This window comes from Pseudophryne corroboree, chromosome 8, assembly GCF_028390025.1.
Source record: "Pseudophryne corroboree isolate aPseCor3 chromosome 8, aPseCor3.hap2, whole genome shotgun sequence".
NCBI lineage: Eukaryota > Metazoa > Chordata > Amphibia > Anura > Myobatrachidae > Pseudophryne > Pseudophryne corroboree.
Window position 1 is genome coordinate 80,068,117 of NC_086451.1, and position 21,454 is coordinate 80,089,570.

General features: G+C 47.0%; 1 protein-coding gene across 5 annotated transcripts in view; it reads left to right on the plus strand.

Moving 5' to 3' along the window:
* RALGDS (ral guanine nucleotide dissociation stimulator) overlaps nt 1–21,454 on the plus strand; it is a 270,581-nt gene that overhangs the window by 117,192 nt on the left and 131,935 nt on the right. The window contains exon 1 of one of the 5 annotated variants that reach the window (XM_063936740.1): nt 3,475–3,609. The exons of the other annotated variants lie outside the window; for them this stretch is intronic. Within the exon in view, the coding sequence (XP_063792810.1) occupies nt 3,490–3,609 (120 nt within the window). The 5' untranslated portion in view covers nt 3,475–3,489. Of the gene's footprint in view, nt 1–3,474; nt 3,610–21,454 lie in introns of those variants that run through there. 5 annotated transcript variants of the gene reach the window in all.

A 21,454-nucleotide genomic window follows, 5' to 3' on the forward strand; every position in this document is an offset into this window, starting at 1 on the left:
ATGGAAAACTTTTACACTGGAAGTCAGAAGACTGTAAATCATAGCAATCTCACTCTAATTTTTCTAGGACAGTTTACAGTTTTTTTGTTTTGTATTGTTTTTTTTTTTTTTTTTAATAGCAATAGGTTGCTGTAGATTATACAGTATGTACTGGTTCCCATTGATTACTGACTGCTTTGGGTTACTGATTGGATGCTCTAGGTTACTGATTGGTTGCTATGGGTACTAATTGGTTGCTATGAGCTACCACTTAATTGTTATGGGTTATTGATCGGTTGCTGTGGGTTACTAATTGGTTCTTTGGGTGAATGCATTTTTCTGTGCACCAATTTCAATAGATGTCCCCAGGGTACGTTTGGAAGGTTGAATAGGAGATGTGTTTGAACATTTTAAATGTCCGTGTGCCTGCAACGCTAAACTTTAGATTCTTCATTAGTCATTTTTGTTTGATAAGCTACTCATTTTACACAGTGCATAGGCATACAGAGCTGTACATTGGAATGTTCAGTAACAGGTGCCCTATTGTGTGTAGTGTGCAGTTTCGTTTTTGGTTTTAGTGACATTATAGTTCAATTATAAAGCTGTAAAATCACAGCCCTGTAGCACAAATAAGGATGTGGAACATTAAGGGGGTACTATCTTGAGTATTTTCAGCTCCCCTAAAACAGCTCCATTCACTCAAAAGCAGGAGCATAGGGGGTTATTCTGACCCGATCGCATGCTGCAGTTTATCGCGGTGTGATCGGGTCAGAACTGCATGCCAGATGGGCGAATTACGATCGCCTCTGCCTGATTGACAGGCGGGCGGTTGCTGGGGGGGGGGGGGGGGACGACGAAACGGCTGTGTTTGGCCGCCCATTCGTGTGGGGGGCGGGCTGCAGCGTCTGCGTGACGTCACACGCAGATGCTGGGGACGAGGAGCGACGATGTCACGCAAACAGATAGCACACAATGTGTCAAGCAAACAGATGGCACATTGGTAATAGAAATGATATCTCTACGCTACGGATAGCCCAGTTACGGATAGCCCAGTTACTTAACCAGTGGTGTTGGTTTATTGAAGTATAACAAGTACAGCTGTACTCACTGTTGTATACACTCAGTTCTCATCGAATGAAGCTTTGAGCGAAGTAGAGTTCTATACAGCTTACCAGCTGGTGAGTGTATGCTGCTTGGAGGGAGTAGTGCAAGGTTGCTGGAATAGCTTCATGCAGGTAATCACTAATGCCTTTCTGGAGCTAAGTGAGAGATTTGTGTCTCCACCATGTTACTTAGGGTGAGATCCCACAAAACCGGGGCATTTGGGAGTCCCAAAGACTGTCTTCGGGCTGCTGGGGGACATTGCAAAATTACGCTACGTTCCCAGGAAAACCAGGACTTATAGCAAGCCTACTAACACACTAAGGGGGTCATTCCGAGTTGATCGTAGCTGTGCTATATTTAGCACAGCTCTATGGTCGTCTTCCTGGACATGCGAGGGGACGCCCAGCACAGGGCTAGTCCGCCCCACATGTCAGTCCGGACACCCCCTGCACAAGTACAAAAGCATCCCACAGTAAACTGCATACACAGTTCCGACCCGATCGCTGCGCTGTGAACAACTGCAGCGTGCGATCGGGTCGGAATGCCCCCCTAAATGAGTATCTACAAGATTGCTGCAACACATGTGCAGTAATACAACAGATTGGAGGACAGACCTCCCTCGGTCCTAGGGGGTCATTCCGAGTTGATCGTAGCTGTGCTAAATTTAGCACAGCTACGATCATCTTCCCAGACATACGGGGGGACGCCCAGCACAGGGCTAGTCCGCCGCGCACGCCAGTCCGCCCCCCCCCCCCCGCACAAGTACAAAAGCATCGCACAGGTGGCGATGCTGTTGTACTTGAAGAGTAACTCACGGCCAGAGCAGTTCTGCCATCACGCAGCAGCTGCAGCCCGGCCACTGCCCCGAAAACGGCAGCCAAACGCCTCTGTACCGCCCCTCCCATCCAGCGACCGCCTCTGCTTGTCAATCAGACAGAGGCAATCGCTAGGTTATGACGTCTGGCATGCGCCGGCGCATGCGCAGTTCCGACCCGATCGCTGCGCTGCGAACAACTGCAGCATGCAATCGGGTCGGAATGACCCCCCTAGTGCCCAGCAGGACTGCTTTCTAAAAATGGCTACTTCCCAAACCAGTGCTAAATAGGTGACAGGTGAACACGTAGATGCATTGAAGTATAATAATACAGGTTGAGTATCCCTTATCCAAAATGCTTGGACCAGAGGTATTTTGGATATCGGATTTTTCCGTATTTTGGAATAATGGCATACCATAATGAGATATCATGGCGATGGGACCCAAGTCTAAACACAGAATGCATTTATGTTTCATATACACCTTATACACACAGCCTGAAGGTCATGTAATACAATATTTGTAATAACTTTGTGTATTAAACAAAGTTTGTGTATATTAAGCCATCAGAAAACAAAAGTTTCACTATCTCAGTCTCACTCAAAAAAATCTGTATTTCGGAATATTCCGTACTTCGGAATATTTGGATATGGGATACTCAACCTGTATGTGTTTAAGGGACACATTTTTTTCAGATGAGAGGCTATATGAAGGGTATAGCGATGAAATAGTAGTAGGGGTTGGGCCCATTTGAGATTATTGAGATGTTTGAATTTGAATGCTTTGAAAGTATTTGAACATGAGAGAAATTGCTAAGAATGAATTCCGGAGAAGGGTGAGAAGTCCCACAGGTATGAAGGAACTTTGAAGGCAAAGCAGGCCTGTAGAGGTCTCTCGTTGGCTCTTGTGGAGTATACATTGCTGATGGTCTTTGCCCAGAGATTCAGTTACATGTGAGCCATGCTCTCCATGTGGAGTTCAGCTACTATTCCATCCCGGCCTGTGAATGACATCCCTTGGCACAAGCCTGACTGATAATTGAAAGGATTTCCTTATTGACGGAGTGAGTGGCTTATAAGGACACAGGGCCTGTGCTCTCCCTTCCTTATATAATACAAGTTTAAACATGCCACCGGTCTCTCAACCTGACTGTACACATTATATGTTATAATCCTGATAATCTCTCTGCATGCTGGCATCCCGCAAGGAACACACACTGTATAGTACGTGTCCCCGTCCCAATTCCCACAATGCCGCTTCCTAGTCATATTCGCCCTGACTTGTCTGCAGTGCAGACTGCATACAACATTAACCCTTTGGTCCCATAACCCATTTTTATGGAATTCCTTTCACCTGTGCTTAAACCCTGGTGAGTCAGATACTCTTATTATTAAACTGAGTCACCTGTGCTGAAGTAGGGGTTTGCCGTGGCATTCCGGCAAACATGGCATTAAGTGGGAGGTTTTTGCAGTAGGCAAATAATCGAGGCGGAAGGAGGTGACTGTGGAATGTACAGAACTTACAATCAGGGCACTTCATCTGAGGTGGAAGACAAAAACCCTCTTGGCTGAGATTTAAATCAGTGCCCAGGTATGGCTGCACCACCTGCAAGGAGAGAAGGTTTCATATTGCAGAGGAGAGAAAACCTGTATCTGAATTACTTATCCAAAATCTTGGCGTCCTTCTGCCTGGGGGTTCCGGTGACGAGAATGGTAAGATAAAGTGACTTGGCTGTGCAGAGGAGCAGCGGGTGGTTTGCCACTTTCCGTTCTACGTTACTTGTGTCACATTAGGATCGGTACAACGCAGATCTGTCCTACTAATGCAGAATGCAGATTAATTAATGCCATTGCCTCTAGAGGGTCTGGCTTATGTCTTAATTCAGTAATTATCGGTGATTACAGTACGGCTTGAGGAGGCTGCTGAATCTGCAGTGGTTTGATGTAAAACTCCAGTCTCTGCCTAACTAACTTTAGCTGAATATAGTGTGATTCTGTATGATTAGTTTGTCACTTTTTGTCAGAAAATGCAGTGGGTTATAAAGGTTATCAGTTATAAGAGTATATAAAACACAGGGGCAGTTTATTTAACGTGTGTTTTCACCAGCGATTGGGCCTTTTGTCTCAATTTTGCCCTTTCCGGCAATTGTTCTCCCTCAGTTTGCATGCAGAAAACATATTTATGAAGTATCGCAGCATTGCCTTTACTGCTGCAGCATCTCAGGTTAACGCCATCTGCACCATCTTTATTATTTTCAATGTCTACAATATATATATATATATATATATATTAGCTATAAGTCCATAAAAATGACGGAACAACAGAATAGTAATATCAGCGCTGGTGGCCATGGGCACCCGAACAAGCAACACTTGAATTACTTTGTCAGGCGCTATCTAGTGGCCGCTGACGCGTAAAACACTTGAATTCTCCCAATAGAGGCGAGGGGCAGTGTTAGCCTAATATTATATAGGATATACTGTGTATATATAATACCTTCCAACATTGTGAACGGTGGAGTTGGGATATATGTGCACCGAAGGCACGTTTCCGAAAAGGGAGCTAGGCCTTGGCATACATGGGAATTTGGTTTTGCGGAAATGCTGCGATTGCGAACCATGCCCCAGTTTTCCTTCACTGAGAGGGCATGCCCAGCGGTCTATGAGCTGGCAACCTCCCAACTGCACCCCCCCCCCCCCCCCCCCACCACCACCACCACCACAGGACACTGCGGCCTGCGGGTGTGACAGCGGGACTGTCCCTTGAAAATTGGTATAGTTGGGAGGTATATATATATATATATATATATATATATATACACAATATACAGATGTGTCCACATACACCTTTTCTATTTCAGTTTGGCACTCCATGCATAGCACGGTTAAGCTTTTTTCTACGAGTAGCGAGTGGATGAATTTTAAAAATGTTGTTTGCCATATTAGAATAGAATAAGTAATATATTAAAGAAGCAAATTAAGAAAAATCACAAAGCATGGCTAAATCTCTATGAGTACATCGCATTACTAGCCGTGCCATATATGGCAGGATATTGGAAAGGTGTATGTGGACACATCAGTATATATATATATATATATATATATATATATTAAGCTTATCAATTTTTTTACTTTTTATGTTTAACAAGTAGATTTGAAACTTTTTTTTTTCCTCATATGTAGGCCAGGCCATTAGTACTTCTATCCACAGAGACTTGCCCGACCTGCCCTGGCAATCTTATTGTACATCAAAGCAGTGATAAGGAATTTCTTACACAAAACGTAAACTACAATGATATCTTTAATGGACCAACTTTATTTTTATTCTACTAGAATGTAAATTGAATCTGTCTCTTCTCATTGGCACAGAATTCCTCTGACATTAGACAGGTGATCCTGATGAAACAGGTTTAAAAAGAAAACTGAAATAAGCGTATGTACTGTACAATATATTCCTGGATTTCTATAACATTAAATAAGAGAGTGTTCAATCATAGGCACGATTAGACAAATTAAGGATGGACTAGGGGCGTTTTAACAGAGGACCCTCCTCTGTACGTTGCAGTAGTCTTCAGCATTGTGCCAAGGTCTACTGCGTATGCACAGGTTTGGCCAATTTGGCCACTACGCATGCGCGGCGGTAATTTTGCCAGCATTTTTTGCTGCAAATGCAATCCCCGGCGCTGGACTGCGGAAAGGTAAGTATTTAAAATACGCAGCGGCCATTTTGCCAGTGATTTCTGCTGCAGCATCGACATGGGACCCCGGAAAGGTAAGTTATTAAACATAGGTGCAGTGTGTGTGGTGTGGGCCCCCCTGGACGCAGGGGCCTGTGTGCAACGCACACATGGCACCCATTATAGAAACGCCTATGGGACAAATCTGACATGAGATTATCTTGCCCCGCCAAATTCTGACGACTCATATTTTTACTCTATGTAATAATTACATTTGACGGTCTTTGAGATATGATTATGTGGTGGAAATGCTGCAACAACAGCATGCAGCAATGCATTCTACCGGAGAGATCTTTTCATTGGGTCATTTTTTTGGATGCCGGAATCTGCCAGGTGTCACTTTGGTGCAGAACAAGTGGGACCATGGGAGTATCGATAATGGGTGTAGGGTATGCGGTGGGGATGCGGTTATATGACCGACGGTCAGGAGACCGCCGGTCACAATACTGCCGAACCCTGCCTATCCCGTCGGTCGGTATGCCAACCATCAGGGACTATTCCCCACTCGTGAGTGTTTTTGACACTCATAGAGTGGGAATAGAACCTGTAGCGAGCACAATGAGCCACCGAGTCCGCTGCGTGGCTAGCCCGTGCCTGCAAGGGACTTTGTTGCGATCGCCTCCCACCCCTACAACTGCCCAACTAACAGCTGGGATCCCGCCAGTCACACATACCCAGCCTATGCGATGTACATGGCCCCTGGCTCCAGTGAGGGGGGGGGGGGCACACTGCAGAGCTTGCACCCATAGATGATACCTGTCCATTGGCATGGTATTAATCTCCGGGAAAGTAAATGCACAGCCGCAGTCATAGGAGGACATGGTCAGATGGAGAAACTGCACCTTCCATAGGAATAGTGTAAGCTTTGATGGGGCACGGAAAAGGATGCACTAATCAGTATTACGGCGTGCCCGGATGCTGACAGTGGGTGTTTCAGTTCTTGCACATTCGCCCAGACGATTGTACACAAGGGATGGCGTTTGCATAGAGTGCAGAAGGGTGAACACCAATAGACGCTGCTGCGTGTGCTTTTGAGTACGCCCTAAATCCTCCCTTGAGGTGGTCCACCACTGCACATGTAATGGGCCCAGGTATTGCAGTTTCCGAAAGTGAACATGTAAGATCCAAACTGAGTCCCACATGTGCATATGCACAAGGACTGGCCTGGCGAGCAAAGCAGTAATTCTTCTCTTGCCGCTGTCAGCCAGTATTGCCGAGTAGCTGATTATCCCTCAGGTACTGTGTCGATATTTTCAGAATAAATTGATAAATTGATTTTTTTGATCGTTGCAATAGGTTTCGATAGAAAATCAAGGTTATTGCTGCCTATTAATAATTAGGGGCCTCAAAAACATCATGCTTGATGCTGTATATGTTGGCACAGCAAAAATGGAAAAAAAAAAATCAGAGGAAAAATGTAAAGGGCCCTTAGACAAACAGCTAATGAAGGAGCAGGTGAAGTGGAATAAAATGTCAGATTCCGGGGAAAGGGGGTGTAAGTATTGGGTTATGGAGCAACGCTTCAGGGATTTTTAGCATCATTGCCAGAACAGCAAATTCAACAAGTTGAGTCACATAGAGCCCAGTCCATCCCCCGTGCCTCTGCCTCCTTCCCAGAAATCACAAGTTGCATTCAGGAGAAAAAGAAAAGAAAAACAATTGTGAATGGATTGAGCAAGTGTTCCATTCATCACCAGGATGATCCTGCCTGCCACGTGACCTGCCGCCACTGATAAGTGCTTAGAATGCATTTGTTTCATCCGCACTACCTCAGCATTTAATATGATATTGTGAAACCCAGATGTGGTTTACTTTTCGGAAGAAACCACAGCACAATGTGACTTGATAATATTTTTGTACTTGAACCACAAACCTCTGTTTTTTGCAATCCTTGCAAAGCTGATTCAGGTTCTACTGGTTATGGAGAATTAAGGATCAGATTCTTGTTTCACCATATTGCAAACTGTAAGCAGTTGTGTGTGTGCAAACTGTGCATATATATATATATATATATATATATATATACAGCTAACTAGTGGTAGGCCAGGAGATCCCCCGAAATTCTGTACTCTTTCGGACATTCCAGAAGAGTTGGAAACTATGATGTAGATCAGAGATTTTCAACCTTTTACAACTTGCGGCACACTGAACAAGATCTAAATATTGCCAAGGCACACTCACATATAATGGTGATGCATGGTGCAGTTGCGTGTCCTAGGATGTCATGTTGCAGCTTCTCCATAGGTAACGCCTGAGCCACATCTGAGAACGCCAGAAGAGCCCAACACTGCCCGGACCCAAAATTAGAATGGGCTCTGCAACCAGTAAACCCACCAGTATTGATTGTTCCAGGGCCTCAGTAGCGCCAAAACACTGACGGGTCTGGCTGTGCTTCTATGGTGGCACACCTGGAGACTGCTCAGGGCACACTAGTATGCCACGGCACAGTGGCTGAAAACCACTGATGTAGATATATGAATATACACTATGGGGGAAATTTACTAAGCTCCCGATTTTGACCGAGATGCCGTTTTTTCATCAAAGTGTCATCTCGGTAATTTACTAAACACTAATCACGGCAGAGATGAGGGCATTCGTAATTTTTTGCAAGTCCAAGTAAAAAATTACGAATGAATACACCATCGGTCAAAACGTGGCTGTTTAAGTATGAATCTCGGTCATTTACTAAGAAGTGCAAAGCAAAAAACAAACAAACACTGCCGTGAAAAATTACAACTCGTAAAAAAGTGCTAAAAAAAAACAGACCTTTTTTTTTTATTCGTGATTGGATAGGCATGCACGGATCCATGAGATCCGTGCATGTATATCAGTGGGAAGGGGTGGGAAAGTGCTTATTTTTTCAAAAAAAATTGCGTGGGGTCCCCCCTCCTAAGCATAACCAGCCTCGGGCTCTTTGAGCCGATCCTGGTTGCAGAAATATGGGAAAAAAATGACAGGGGTTCCCCCATATTTAAGCAACCAGCATCGGGCTCTGCGCCTGGTCCTGGTCCCAAAAATACGGGGGACAAAAAGAGTAGGGGTCCCCCGTATTTTTAAAACCAGCACCGGGCTCCACTAGCTGGACAGATAATGCCACAGCCGGGGGTCACTTTTATATAGTGCCCTGCGGCCGTGGCATCAAAAATCCAACTAGTCACCCCTGGCCGGGGTACCCTGGGGGAGTGGGGACCCCTTCAATCAAGGGGTCCCCCCCCCCCCCAGCCACCCAAGGGCCAGGGGTGAAGCCCGAGGCTGTCCCCCCCCCCATCCAATGGGCTGCGGATGGGGAGGCTGATAGCCTTTGTTGTAAAAGAAAAGATATTGTTTTTAGTAGCAGTACTACAAGGCCCAGCAAGCCTCCCCCGCATGCTGGTACTTGGAGAACCACAAGTACCAGCATGCGACGGAAAAACGGGCCCGCTGGTACCTGTAGTACTACTACTAAAAAAATACCCAAAAAAAGACAAGACACACACACCGTGAAAGTATAATTTTATTACATACATACACACATACATACATACTTACCTTAAGTTCCCACGCAGGTCGGTCCTCTTCTCCAGTAGAATCCAAGGGGTACCTGTTGAAGAAATTATACTCACGAGATCCAGGGGTCCAGGCTCCTCGGGAAATCCAGGGGTAATCCACGTACTTGAATAAAAAAACAAAACGGTGTTCCGACCACGAACTGAAAGGGGACCCATGTTTGCACATGGGTCACCTTTCCACGAATGCCAGAAACCCACTTTGACTTCTGTCTAAGTGGGTTTCTTCAGCCAATCAGGGAGCGCCACGTTGTAGCACTCTCCTGATCAGCTGTGTGGTCCTGTCCTCACTGACAGGCAGCACACGGCAGTGTTACAATGTAGCGCCTATGCGCTACATTGTAACCAATGATGGGAACTTTCTGCCCTGCGGTTGACCTAAAGTGACGTCACCGCTGAGCAGAAAGTTCCCATCATTGGTTACAATGTAGCGCATAGGCGCTACATTGTAACACTGCCGTGTGCCGCCTGTCAGTGAGGATAGGACCACACAGCTGATCAGGAGAGTGCTACAACGTGGCGCTCCCTGATTGGCTGAAGAAACCCACTTAGACAGAAGTCAGAGTGGGTTTCTGGCATTCGTGGAAAGGTGACCCATGTGCAAACATGGGTCCCCTTTCAGTTCGTGGTCGGGACACCGTTTTGTTTTTTTATTCAAGTACGTGGATTACCCCTGGATTTCCCGAGGAGCCTGGACCCCTGGATCTCGTGAGTATAATTTCTTCAACAGGTACCCCTTGGATTCTACTGGAGAAGAGGACCGACCTGCGTGGGAACTTAAGGTAAGTATGTATGTATGTGTGTATGTATGTAATAAAATTATACTTTCACGGTGTGTGTGTCTTGTCTTTTTTTGGGTATTTTTTTAGTAGTAGTACTACAGGTACCAGCGGGCCCGTTTTTCCATCGCATGCTGGTACTTGTGGTTCTCCAAGTACCAGCATGCGGGGGATGCTTGCTGGGCCTTGTAGTACTGCTACTAAAAACAATATCTTTTCTTTTACAACAAAGGCTATCAGCCTCCCCATCCGCAGCCCATTGGATGGGGGGGGACAGCCTCGGGCTTCACCCCTGGCCCTTGGGTGGCTGGGGGGGGGGACCCCTTGATTGAAGGGGTCCCCACTCCCCCAGGGTACCCCGGCCAGGGGTGACTAGTTGGATTTTTGATGCCACGGCCGCAGGGCACTATATAAAAGTGACCCCCGGCTGTGGCATTATCTGTCCAGCTAGTGGAGCCCGGTGCTGGTTTTAAAAATACGGGGGACCCCTACTCTTTTTGTCCCCCGTATTTTTGGGACCAGGACCAGGCGCAGAGCCCGATGCTGGTTGCTTAAATATGGGGGAACCCCTGTCATTTTTTTACCCATATTTTTGCAACCAGGATCGGCTCAAAGAGCCCGAGGCTGGTTATGCTTAGGAGGGGGGACCCCACGCATTTTTTATTATTATTTTACAGTGTTTAATAAAAAAAAAAAATAAACCCCAGCACGGATCACACAGATCCGGCCGAGATTGATTGTAAAAAAAGTCGGCAGTGTTTTGCTAATCACTGCCGTAAAAATAGAAAAAAAACCACGAATGACATCGACATCGGAACAAAAGAAAAACCCGAATACGACAGCTTAGTAAATTAGTCGTAATCAATTCAAAAAGTTGCAGTTTTACACTTTCGATGTCATTCGTGATTGAACTTTGACCTGAAACGGGAAAATACGAATCTTAGTAAATTTACCCCTATGGGTCTGATTCCTAGTTCAACACAATATTCCCTATTTCTCTGACGTCCTAGTGGATGCTGGGAACTCCGTAAGGACCATGGGGAATAGCAGCTCCGCAGGAGACTGGGCACAATTAAAGAAAGCTTTAGGTCACCTGGTGTGCACTGGCTCCTCCCACTATGACCCTCCTCCAAGCCTCAGTTAGATTTTGTGCCCGGCCGAGGTTGGATGCACACTAGGGGCTCTCCTGAGCTTCTAGAAAGAAAGTATATATTTAGGTTTTTTATTTTACAGTGAGACCTGCTGGCAACAGGCTCACTGCAGCGAGGGACTAAGGGGAGAAGAAGCGAACCTACCTGCTTGCAGCTAGCTTGGGCTTCTTAGGCTACTGGACACCATTAGCTCCAGAGGGACCGACCGCATGGAACTGGCCTTGGTGTTCGGTCCCGGAGTCGCGCCGCCGTCCCCCTTACAGAGCCAGAAGCAAGAAGAGGTCCGGAAAATCGGCGGCAGAAGACATCAGTCTTCACCAAGGTAGCGCACAGCACTGCAGCTGTGCGCCATTGCTCCTCATACACAATTCACACTCCGGTCACTGAGGGTGCAGGGCGCTAGGGGGGGGCGCCCTGAGCAGCAATAAAAAGACCTTGGCTGGCAAAAATACCACAATATATAGCCCCAGAGGCTATATATGTGATAATTACCCCTGCCAGAATCCAGAAAAAAGCGGGAGAATAGTCCGCGAAAAAGGGGCGGAGCTATCTCCTTCAGCACACTGGCACCATTTCTCCCTCACAGCTCCGCTGGAAGGAAGCTCCCTGGCTCTCCCCTGCAGTCTACACTACAGAAAAGGGTAAAAAAGAGAGGGGGGGCACTAAATTTAGGCGCAGTATATATAACAGCAGCTATAGGGGACATAATTCAGTTAGTCCCTGCATTATATAGCGCTCTGGTGTGTGCTGGCATACTCTCACTCTGTCTCCCCAAAGGGCTTTTGTGGGTCCTGTCCTCTGTTAGAGCATTCCCTGTGTGTGTGCGGTGTGTCGGTACGGCTGTGTCGACATGTTTGATGAGGATAATGAGGCGGAGCAGTTGCATATAGAAGGGATGTCACCCCCTGCGGGGCAGACACCTGAGTGGATGGACTTATGGAAGGAATTGCGTGCACGCGTCGACTCCTTACACAAAAAAATTGACGACATGCCGAATGCGGGACAGCCGGCTTCTCAGCTCGTGCCTGTCCAGGTGTCTCAAAGGCCTTCGGGGGCTCTAAAACGCCCGCTACCTCAGATGGCAGACGCGGATGTCGACACGGATACTGACACCAGTGTCGACGACGATGAGTCTAGTCTAATGTCCACTAAGGCCATTTGTTGCATGATTGAAGCAATGAAAGAGGTGTTACACATTTCTGATATAAACCCAGGTACCACTAAAAAGGGTATTATGTTTGGGGAGAAAAAACTACCCGTAGTCTTTCCCCCATCAGAAGAATTAAATGAAATGTGTGAAGAAGCGTGGGCTTTCCCTGATAAAAGATTGTTAATCTCTAAGAAATTACTAATGGCGTTCCCTTTCCCGCCAGAGGATAGGTCACGTTGGGAGACACCACCTAGGGTGGATAAAGCGCTCACACGTTTGTCTAAAAAGGTGGCACTACCGTCTCCGGATACGGCCGCCCTCAAGGAACCTGCTGATAGAAAGCAGGAGGCTATCCTGAAGTCTGTATATACACACTCAGGCATTATACTTAGACCTGCTATTGCGTCAGCATGGATGTGCAGTGCTGCCGCTGCGTGGTCAGATTCCCTGTCAGAAAATATTGACACCCTAGACAGGGACACTATTCTGCTAACCATAGAGCATATAAAAGACTCAGTCTTATACATGAGAGATGCACAGAGGGAGATCTGCCGGCTGGCATCTAAAATAAGTGCCCTGTCCATTTCTGCTTGGAGAGGCTTATGGACTCGCCAGTGGACAGGGGATGCAGATTCAAAAAGGCACATGGAAGTTTTGCCTTATAAGGGTGAGGAGTTATTCGGGGATGGTCTCTCGGACCTCGTTTCCACAGCAACTGCTGGGAAGTCAGCATTTTTACCCCATGTTCCCTCACAGCCTAAAAAGGCGCCGTTTTATCAAGTACAGTCCTTTCGGACTCAGAAAAACAGGCGTGGAAAAGGCGGATTTTTTCTGTCCAGAGGCAGAGGTAGGGGAAAAAGGCTGCAACAAACAGCAGGTTCCCAGGAGCAAAAGTCCTCCCCCGCTTCTTCCAAGTCCGCCGCATGACGGTGGGGCTCCACAGACGGAGCCAGGTACGGTGGGGGGCCGCCTCAAAAATTTCAGCGATCAGTGGGCTCGCTCACAGGTGGATCCCTGGATCCTGCAAATAGTATCTCAAGGGTACAAACTGGAATTCGAGGCGTCTCCACCCCACCGGTTCCTAAAATCTGCCTTACCGACAACTCCCTCAGGCAGGGAGGCTGTGCTAGAGGCAATTCACAAGCTGTATTCCCGGCAGGTGATAATCAAGGTGCCCCTACTTCAACAAGGACGGGGTTACTATTCCACGCTGTTTGTGGTACCGAAACCGGACGGTCCGGTGAGACCCATTTTAAATTTGAAATCCTTGAACACATACATAAAAAAATTCAAGTTCAAGATGGAATCGCTCAGGGCGGTTATTGCAAGCCTAGACGAGGGGGATTACATGGTATCCCTGGACATCAAGGATGCTTACCTGCATGTCCCCATTTACTATCCTCACCAGGAGTACCTCAGATTTGTGGTACAGGATTGCCATTACCAATTCCAGACGCTGCCGTTTGGACTCTCCACGGCACCGAGGGTGTTTACCAAAGTAATGGCGGAAATGATGATACTCCTTCGAAGAAAGGGAGTTTTAATTATCCCGTACTTGGACGATCTCCTAATAAAGGCGAGGTCCAAGGAGCAGTTGTTGGTGGGAGTAGCACTATCTCAGGAGGTGCTACACCAGCACGGTTGGATTCTAAATATTCCAAAATCACAGCTGGTTCCGACGACACGTCTACTGTTCCTGGGTATGATCCTGGCCGACGGCCAATTTATCTACCGATATATTGGCGCGTCGCTGTGTGTGTACAGGGCGGTCGGACAACCGCCCGTACACATGCTGCGGCGGCCGGCGGTGATTGACAGCTGAACTGGGCGGGCGTGTGTACACGCCCGCCCAGTTCATGACGTCAGTCCCCGACGGATCGAGCAGTGTGTATGCTGAACACACTGCTCGATCCGTCCATAGATATATCTGCAGATCAATTGATCTGCAGATATATCTGTTAGTGTGTACCCACCTTCAGTCTCACTAAAAAAAATCCGTATTTCTGAATATTTGGATATGGGATCATAAACAGTTTGCGCAGAGAGTCAAATTGTTTATGATTGACTCTCTCTGCACCAATTTGACTTTCTATATAGCTGGGTCACAGCTTAACAGGACATTTAAATACTCTCACCCCTCTGATTGGGGGAACTGATACTGTCAGTTGTTCATTATTACTGATAATCCCATTTTTGCTCATTTACCACTGAATTATTTCCAATAATTGACAGGTAGAATTAATACTGCACCTCAGCGACAGTGAACCAGTGAGCACAGTCAATGCACATACCAGTGCTTACTGACTGACACTGTGATTTATTAACCATAGTTTTCTTTTTTCCCGTGTGCATTTATTTACAATCCAAGGTATACTAGGGTGTTTTAGTAATAAAGTATTTTGTGCATTTTTTACATTACTCTCTCTCTTTTGCATAAATTCTCATAACACACACTAAGGTTAATTGAGCGCTACAAAAAACTATTTTCCTATTGTACTTTATAGTGTGGTCACCCCTATTTTTTGTTAGCAGCTCGCCGAATCCTATACAACCCAGTGCGCTGGTGCACCCTATTTTCTAAGCCTTCATGACACGTATACATTGATTTAGCTCTCTGCGTTCCTGTGTTTTACACCCATGTGCAGTTTTTTTGCCAAGGGGGTCACTGCAGTTCACTGTGTCTCAGCAATTTTGGGGCGCTGCAAGACATCACATCCTTATTTTCATACGTTAAAATCTACTGGAGTTTTGGTTACTGTGATACTTTGACAGTTTCTCTTCCCGTATAATGTGCTGCTGGAATACATGCACAGCATTTTATCACAGTATTTTATAACATATGGAAACAATATCAGTGTAACCCAACCGGCACAGTTTTCAGTAACATTATTTAAATTGCATTACAATTAACAGTGTGTGCTAATTTCTGTGTCATTGTTTCTTTGTTCAGGCTCAACAAATACAGTGCATCCGTAAAGTATTCACAGCGCTTCACATGTACATGTGATCACATGTAACGTACATGTGATTTCTTAGTTTTTTTATTTTGAATAAATTTGCAAAAATCTACAAAAAAACTTTTTTTCACGTTGTCATTATGTGTGTAGAATTTTGAGGGGAAAATGAATTTATTCCATTTTGAAAATTAGGCTGTAACATAACAAAATGTGGAAAAAGTAAAGCGCTGTGAATACTTTCCGGATGCACTGTATTTCTATGTCACATACTAAATAGGTTTATATACAATAGATGAGGCATAATGAACCTGTGGCTTTCCAGCTGCTGTGGATGCGGGGCAGTTCTGAGAGCCGCAGTTGCCTCCCTCTCGAACAGAGACTTTTTCATAGACATTGTGGGGCCTATTTTTTTGACTAATCCCGATCATGGCAGTATGTGCAACTTTTTATTGCAGTAGTAAAATTATATTTCGTTGCAGTATTTGAATATTTTATTGCCACTGCATCTGAGTGTTGCAAGTGTGGCAAAAGCTATTGGCACAATTCAGAGATGGATGCAGAGAGCTGATATATGTTCAGTTGAGCAATAATTTGCTATTGTGCAGAAAGTCCTGGAAACCCCTACGGTGCATGCTTGCCACTGAGTGTATGCAGAGACCAATGTTGCATACAGAGTCGCTTGCAGTAGATCCGGCGGCGCACTATCATGGGCGTTTCTGGGTAGTGACTGAGAGGTGGCATGAAATGTTCACAGTAAAAAACACTTGTCACTGGTGTGTCAGTGAACTGCACTCTCAAATGCAGATCCACGGCCACAGAGGCTATGTTTAGAGGAATTTAAATAAAAAACACTGACCAGGCCATGCTGTAGGCTGTTGCAAGTGTCGATGGTACGCCGATGGTGGAGTGTTCGGAACCACCAACGCAGTTGCACTCTGTCATTAAAAGTGGGCATCTCAGCGCTTGTACTCTCTGTTGAATTGAGCATGTGCTTGGGTCTAATGTATACCTGGAACCAGTGGCGTCACTTACTCATTTCATAACCAGTGCGGCAAATGTAGTGCATATGCGCGCTGTAGGCGTGTGCTGCTAAAAGGGGCAGAGCTTTACGGGCAGGGGGGCATGACTTCATGGGAGGGGGCATGGCTAAGCGCCTAACACCCGTCTCTGTCACTCCGGGGTCCGGGAGATGTGGGCCGCCCACGGTGGCAGCTTTTACACAGTGACAGGAGCTGGGTACTGCAGGTACTGTTACAGTGCAGCACCCGGCTCCTGTCACTGAGCAGGAGTCGACACTTTGGCGCTACCCCTCGGCGGGAGACACCTGGCTGCGGACCACATTTCTGTTGTGATGCCACTGCCTGGAACTAGAAGTCCATTTGATCATCTTCTTACACTACTATTAAAAGAAGAAAAAAAAGTCTAATCCCAACAGCAAAATCTCAAAGGTCACAATACAGATGTATTCCAAATGTGGTTCTTCGGGTTAGTGTTAGGGCTAGGCACTAGGGGGAGGGTTAGGATTAGTTGTGGGAGGGTATGGTTAGAGTTAGACTGCAGGAGGGGACGGTTAGGGTTAGGCACTAGGGGTGTGTTAGGCTGTGGGAGGAAACAGTTGGGGTTGCAGGAGGGGAGGGTTAGGGTTAGGCTGTGGAGGGGAGGGTTAGGGGTTAGGCTGTGTGAGAGGAGGGTTAGGCTGCAGGAGGGGAGGGTTAGGGGTTAGGCTGTGTGAGAGGAGGGTTAGGCTGCAGGAGGGGAGGGTTAGGGGTTAAGCTGTGGGTTTAAGGGTTAGGGTTAGGCTGCAGGAGGAGGGGGTTAGGCTGTTGAGGGGAGGGTTAGGGTTAGGCTGCAGGAGGGGAGGGTTAGGGTTAGGCTGTGGGAGAGGAGGGTTAGGCTGTAGGAGGGGGGGGGGGGTTTGGGGTTAGATTGTTGAGGGGAGGTTTAGGGTTAGGCTGCAGGAGGGGAGGGTTAGGGGTTAGGCTGTGGTGGGGAGGGTTAGGGTTAGGCTGCAGGAGGGGAGGGTTAGGCTGTGGAAGGGGTGGGTTGTGGTTAGGCTTCGGGAGGGGTGGGTTAGGGTTAGGTTGTAGGAGGGGACGGTTAGGGTTAGGCTGCAGGTGGGGAGGGTTAGGGTTAGGATGTGGAAGAGGTGAGTTAGCGTTAGCAACTTACTAGGAACCATTGCCATTCTGACCTTTGGGATTCCGTTGTCTGGATTCTGACCTTCTGTATGCTAACCACTGGCATTTCATAACCAACTCGGTCTGACTTGTGTCCTATTGTAGAAGTTTTTTCCCATGTTTTGAGAGCAGTTGCCTTGAAGGATATTCTTGGCCCATGTACAGGAGAGAATACTGACCAATGCAAAGAATGGCAGCCTGGACAATAGTTTAGCTATGGTGGCCTCGTCCCAGTTTGAGAGCACTCCCAGACTAAGGGGTACATTTACTAAGCAGTGATAAGAGCGGTGAAGTGAGCCAGTGGAGATATTTCCCCATCAACCAATCAGCAGCTCTGTATCATTTTATAGTATGCAAATTATAGATGTTACTTCAGTGCTGATTGGTTGCCATGGGCACTTCTCCACTGGCTCACTTCTCCGCACTTATCACTGCTTAGTAAATGTACCCCTAAATCCAGCCATGCTACCTGCTGTATCTATAGTAATAAATTTGCTGAAACAAAACAAATTTCCTTTCTTATCTACTTTGAGCAGTGGTGCAAGTGGGCGGGTACGGGTGGGTACGGCGTACCCGTAAGAATTTAGCCGTGGGTACGCCGTACCCACACCGACGGGCCGCCGCTCCTCGCACCGCCGCTGATGTGAGGGAAGGAGAGCGCAGCCTGTGCCTCTCCTTCCCCTCAGTCTCCGGCGGGTGTTATAGTTTAATTCAGCGCCGATCCGTGAGCCAATCAGAGCTCGCGGTGCGAGCTCTGATTGGCTCACGGATCGGCGCTGAATTAAACTGTGAGACACCCGCCGGAGACTGAGGGGAAGGAGAGGCACAGGCTGCGCTCTCCTTCCCTCACACTGGACGGCAGCGGCAGCGGTGAGCAGGGAAGGGGGGGGGGGGCATGTTATACCTGGCACTGGGGGATATCTGGCACTGGGGGGGGGGGCATTCCTTTCTGGCACTGGGGGATATCTGGCACTGGTGGGCATATATACCTGGCACTGGGGGATATCTGGCACTGGGGGGCATATATACCTGGCACTGGGGGATATCTGGCACAGGGGGGCATGTATACCTGGCACTGGGGGATATCTGGCACAGGGGGGCATGTATACCTGGCACTGGGGGATATCTGGCACAGGGGGGCATGTATACCTGGCACTGGGGGATATCTGGCACAGGGGGGCATGTATACCTGGCACTGGTGGATATCTGGCACAGGGGGGCATGTATACCTGGCACTGGGGGATATCTGGCACTGGGGGGGCATTTCTATCTGGCACTGGGGGATATCTGGCACTGGGGGGCATGTATACCTGGCACTGGGGGATATCTGGCACTGGGGGGGCATGTATACCTGGCACTGGGGGATATCTGGCACTGGGGGCATATCTGGCACTGTAGGGGCATTTCTGTATCTGGCACGGGGGGCAATGTATATCTGACACAGTGGGGGCATTTGTGTATCTGGCACTGTGGGGCAATGTGTATCTGGCACTGTGGGGCAATGTGTATCTGACACTGTGAGGCAATGTATATCTGGCACTCTGGGGGCATTTTTGTATCTGGCACTGTGGGGCAATGTGTATCTGGCACTGTTAGTCAATGTGTATCTGGCACTGTGGGGCAATGTATATCTGGCACTGTGGGGCAACGTGTATCTGGCACTATTGGGGTCATACGTGTATCTGCCCCTCCCCCATATGTGTATCACGCCCCCATTTTCATTGGCCACGCCCCATGTGGCATTTGGCCACACCCATTTTTTTGCGCGCGCGAGTACCCGTAAGACATTTTTTCTACTTGCACCACTGACTTTGAGACATCTAAATGTGTGATATGTGATCCAGAGGTAAATGTGGAAAGCCCTGAGTTTTATAGAGCAATGCATGACATTATTCTGTTACAGGCAAAGAAGGTGTTTACAGCCTTATATGTACGTACAGTATATTTTCCATTGTGGAAAGCTGACCCTGCATTTTTTATTTGGCCTTTATGATCTGTCGTGTTTGCAATAAAGTTCTAGGATGCAGGTGGAAGGTCACTGTCCTGGTATATTTCAACGGTCCAGATTACGGTTTCCGTTTCCAGGAAAGGCCCCATTTGGTTGAGGACGCTATCTCCTGTAAACCTGTTCTTGCCAGATGCTCTGTTTTTCTCCACGGTATCTGGATACAGTTTTCTAAACTGACTCATTTTATTGTGCCACATAGGGCAGCCTTAGCACACCTAGCAGTGCAGGCCACGCCAAGGACAACGTTCATGTTTTCATTGTTATTCAGGAAAGAAGACAGGAAGATGCCCTGTCCCAGCGTCACTTGATGTTATTGCAACATCAGGACACTCTTCTGTCCCTGCAGGCTGAGACTCGGAAAGGTCAGATATCTAGGCCAGCTTGGTGATGTATTATGCATGTGATGCCAGTGGTGGATAGTTTGGATGAGATTACTGTAATGGGGTCACAGGTGTTGCTGGCAGACTCCCAGAATCCCTTTCTACTTAGTGAAGCTGTTACCTATTGACAATGCTAAATTCCTTTGTCGTATAAACAACCCTTTATGAAGTCTAAGAACACTGTACGCTGCTTACTTAAGAAGTACCGTAAGGGTACGCTATTTGCGTAACGATCGCTCAGCCGTAGGCGAGACGCTCAAGCGTCACGTTCGCTCACGGCCCAGTGATCACAGGACAGCACGTTATTGGTTATGACTAGAGTAATGATTCGCTATGGCGTAGCGGACGCTCGAGACCACGAGGAGATCACCAGCGGCGCTGACGCTCACAACGCTATACCTTTATGTCTAAACCTTATACCAATGAAATGCACAGAATACCTTAATGTGAATACAGGGTGTAAGTGCAACCTTGTGTAACCTGACTAACTACAAAGCTGCTTGAGCGTCACCGACGCTCAAGTGAATCACATAACACTATAGGAAATACACAGATACTGGTTTAGGGTCCAAAGCCTATTAACTGTATTATATCTAATATACTTGTAAAAGGGGATAACAGTACAAATGATACACTACAATATAACAGAGACTTCCTAACCAAAATACAATACTATCTAATACAATACAATACTAGTCTAGGGGAGATGTGAGAGAAAAGAGAAAGGAGAGAGAGAGAGAGAGAAATGGAGAGAGATGAGAGAAATTGGCTCACAGTAAGACAATGATTACGGAGAGAAACTTACGCACAAGGGTAAACGATCGCATGCGCCTGGACATCCAGCACCCGATTTTCAGCAATGAGAACCGTTGAAGAGTGAGAGCTGGATGTGGTCGGCCTGCCTATTTATGCCCCACACACAATGCAATCCTACAGTCCCTACAATCCCATTGTCCATTGGACGTCGGAATTCGGCCCTGCATCATAACAAAAGGTCATAGGTTGATTCATACAGGTGGGCTGTGACGATTTCAAACAGCTCAGGTGGGTGGGGAACTAGGTTTCCCGCCGCATACCTGAGTATGAGTAAATAGTAGAAATGGACATAAACTTCTTATGTCCATAACTATTCGCACGAGCGATTAATACGCTCCAAACCAACACCGGAATATTGCTAATTAAATACTCTTCCGATGGGTACCAAACACTACTGCATGACTCCTGTTAGACCCTTCCTACGATACAAAGAGGGATTCCTCAGCTCAGGGACATTCTATATTAACTAAACTTTCAGAAACTATCAAAGGGACCATGATCTACAAACTACATTAATTGTGAAAATATGTAACGATTGGGTCGCACGCTACGACTACATACTCTTTACCGTAAATACGCATACCGATGCGAGCGGGTGCACGCATCAGCGGGTATGCGCTATCACGGGAAAGCGCACGCATGTGCAGCACGGACCAGCATGAGGTGCAAATATGGCAGCGTGTATAGGGATATTTTTCTGACTTTGACAGTCCACCCTTTGGCAGTCAATAATAACTGCCACCTTCTAAAACATTTCAAAAGGAGAAAAATATATGTCAGGGGTTAATTCATTTCCATGGTTGGGTGAGGGAGGAGAGAGGAGTAGGTGTGAAGAGGGTATGACCTAGTGTGATAGCA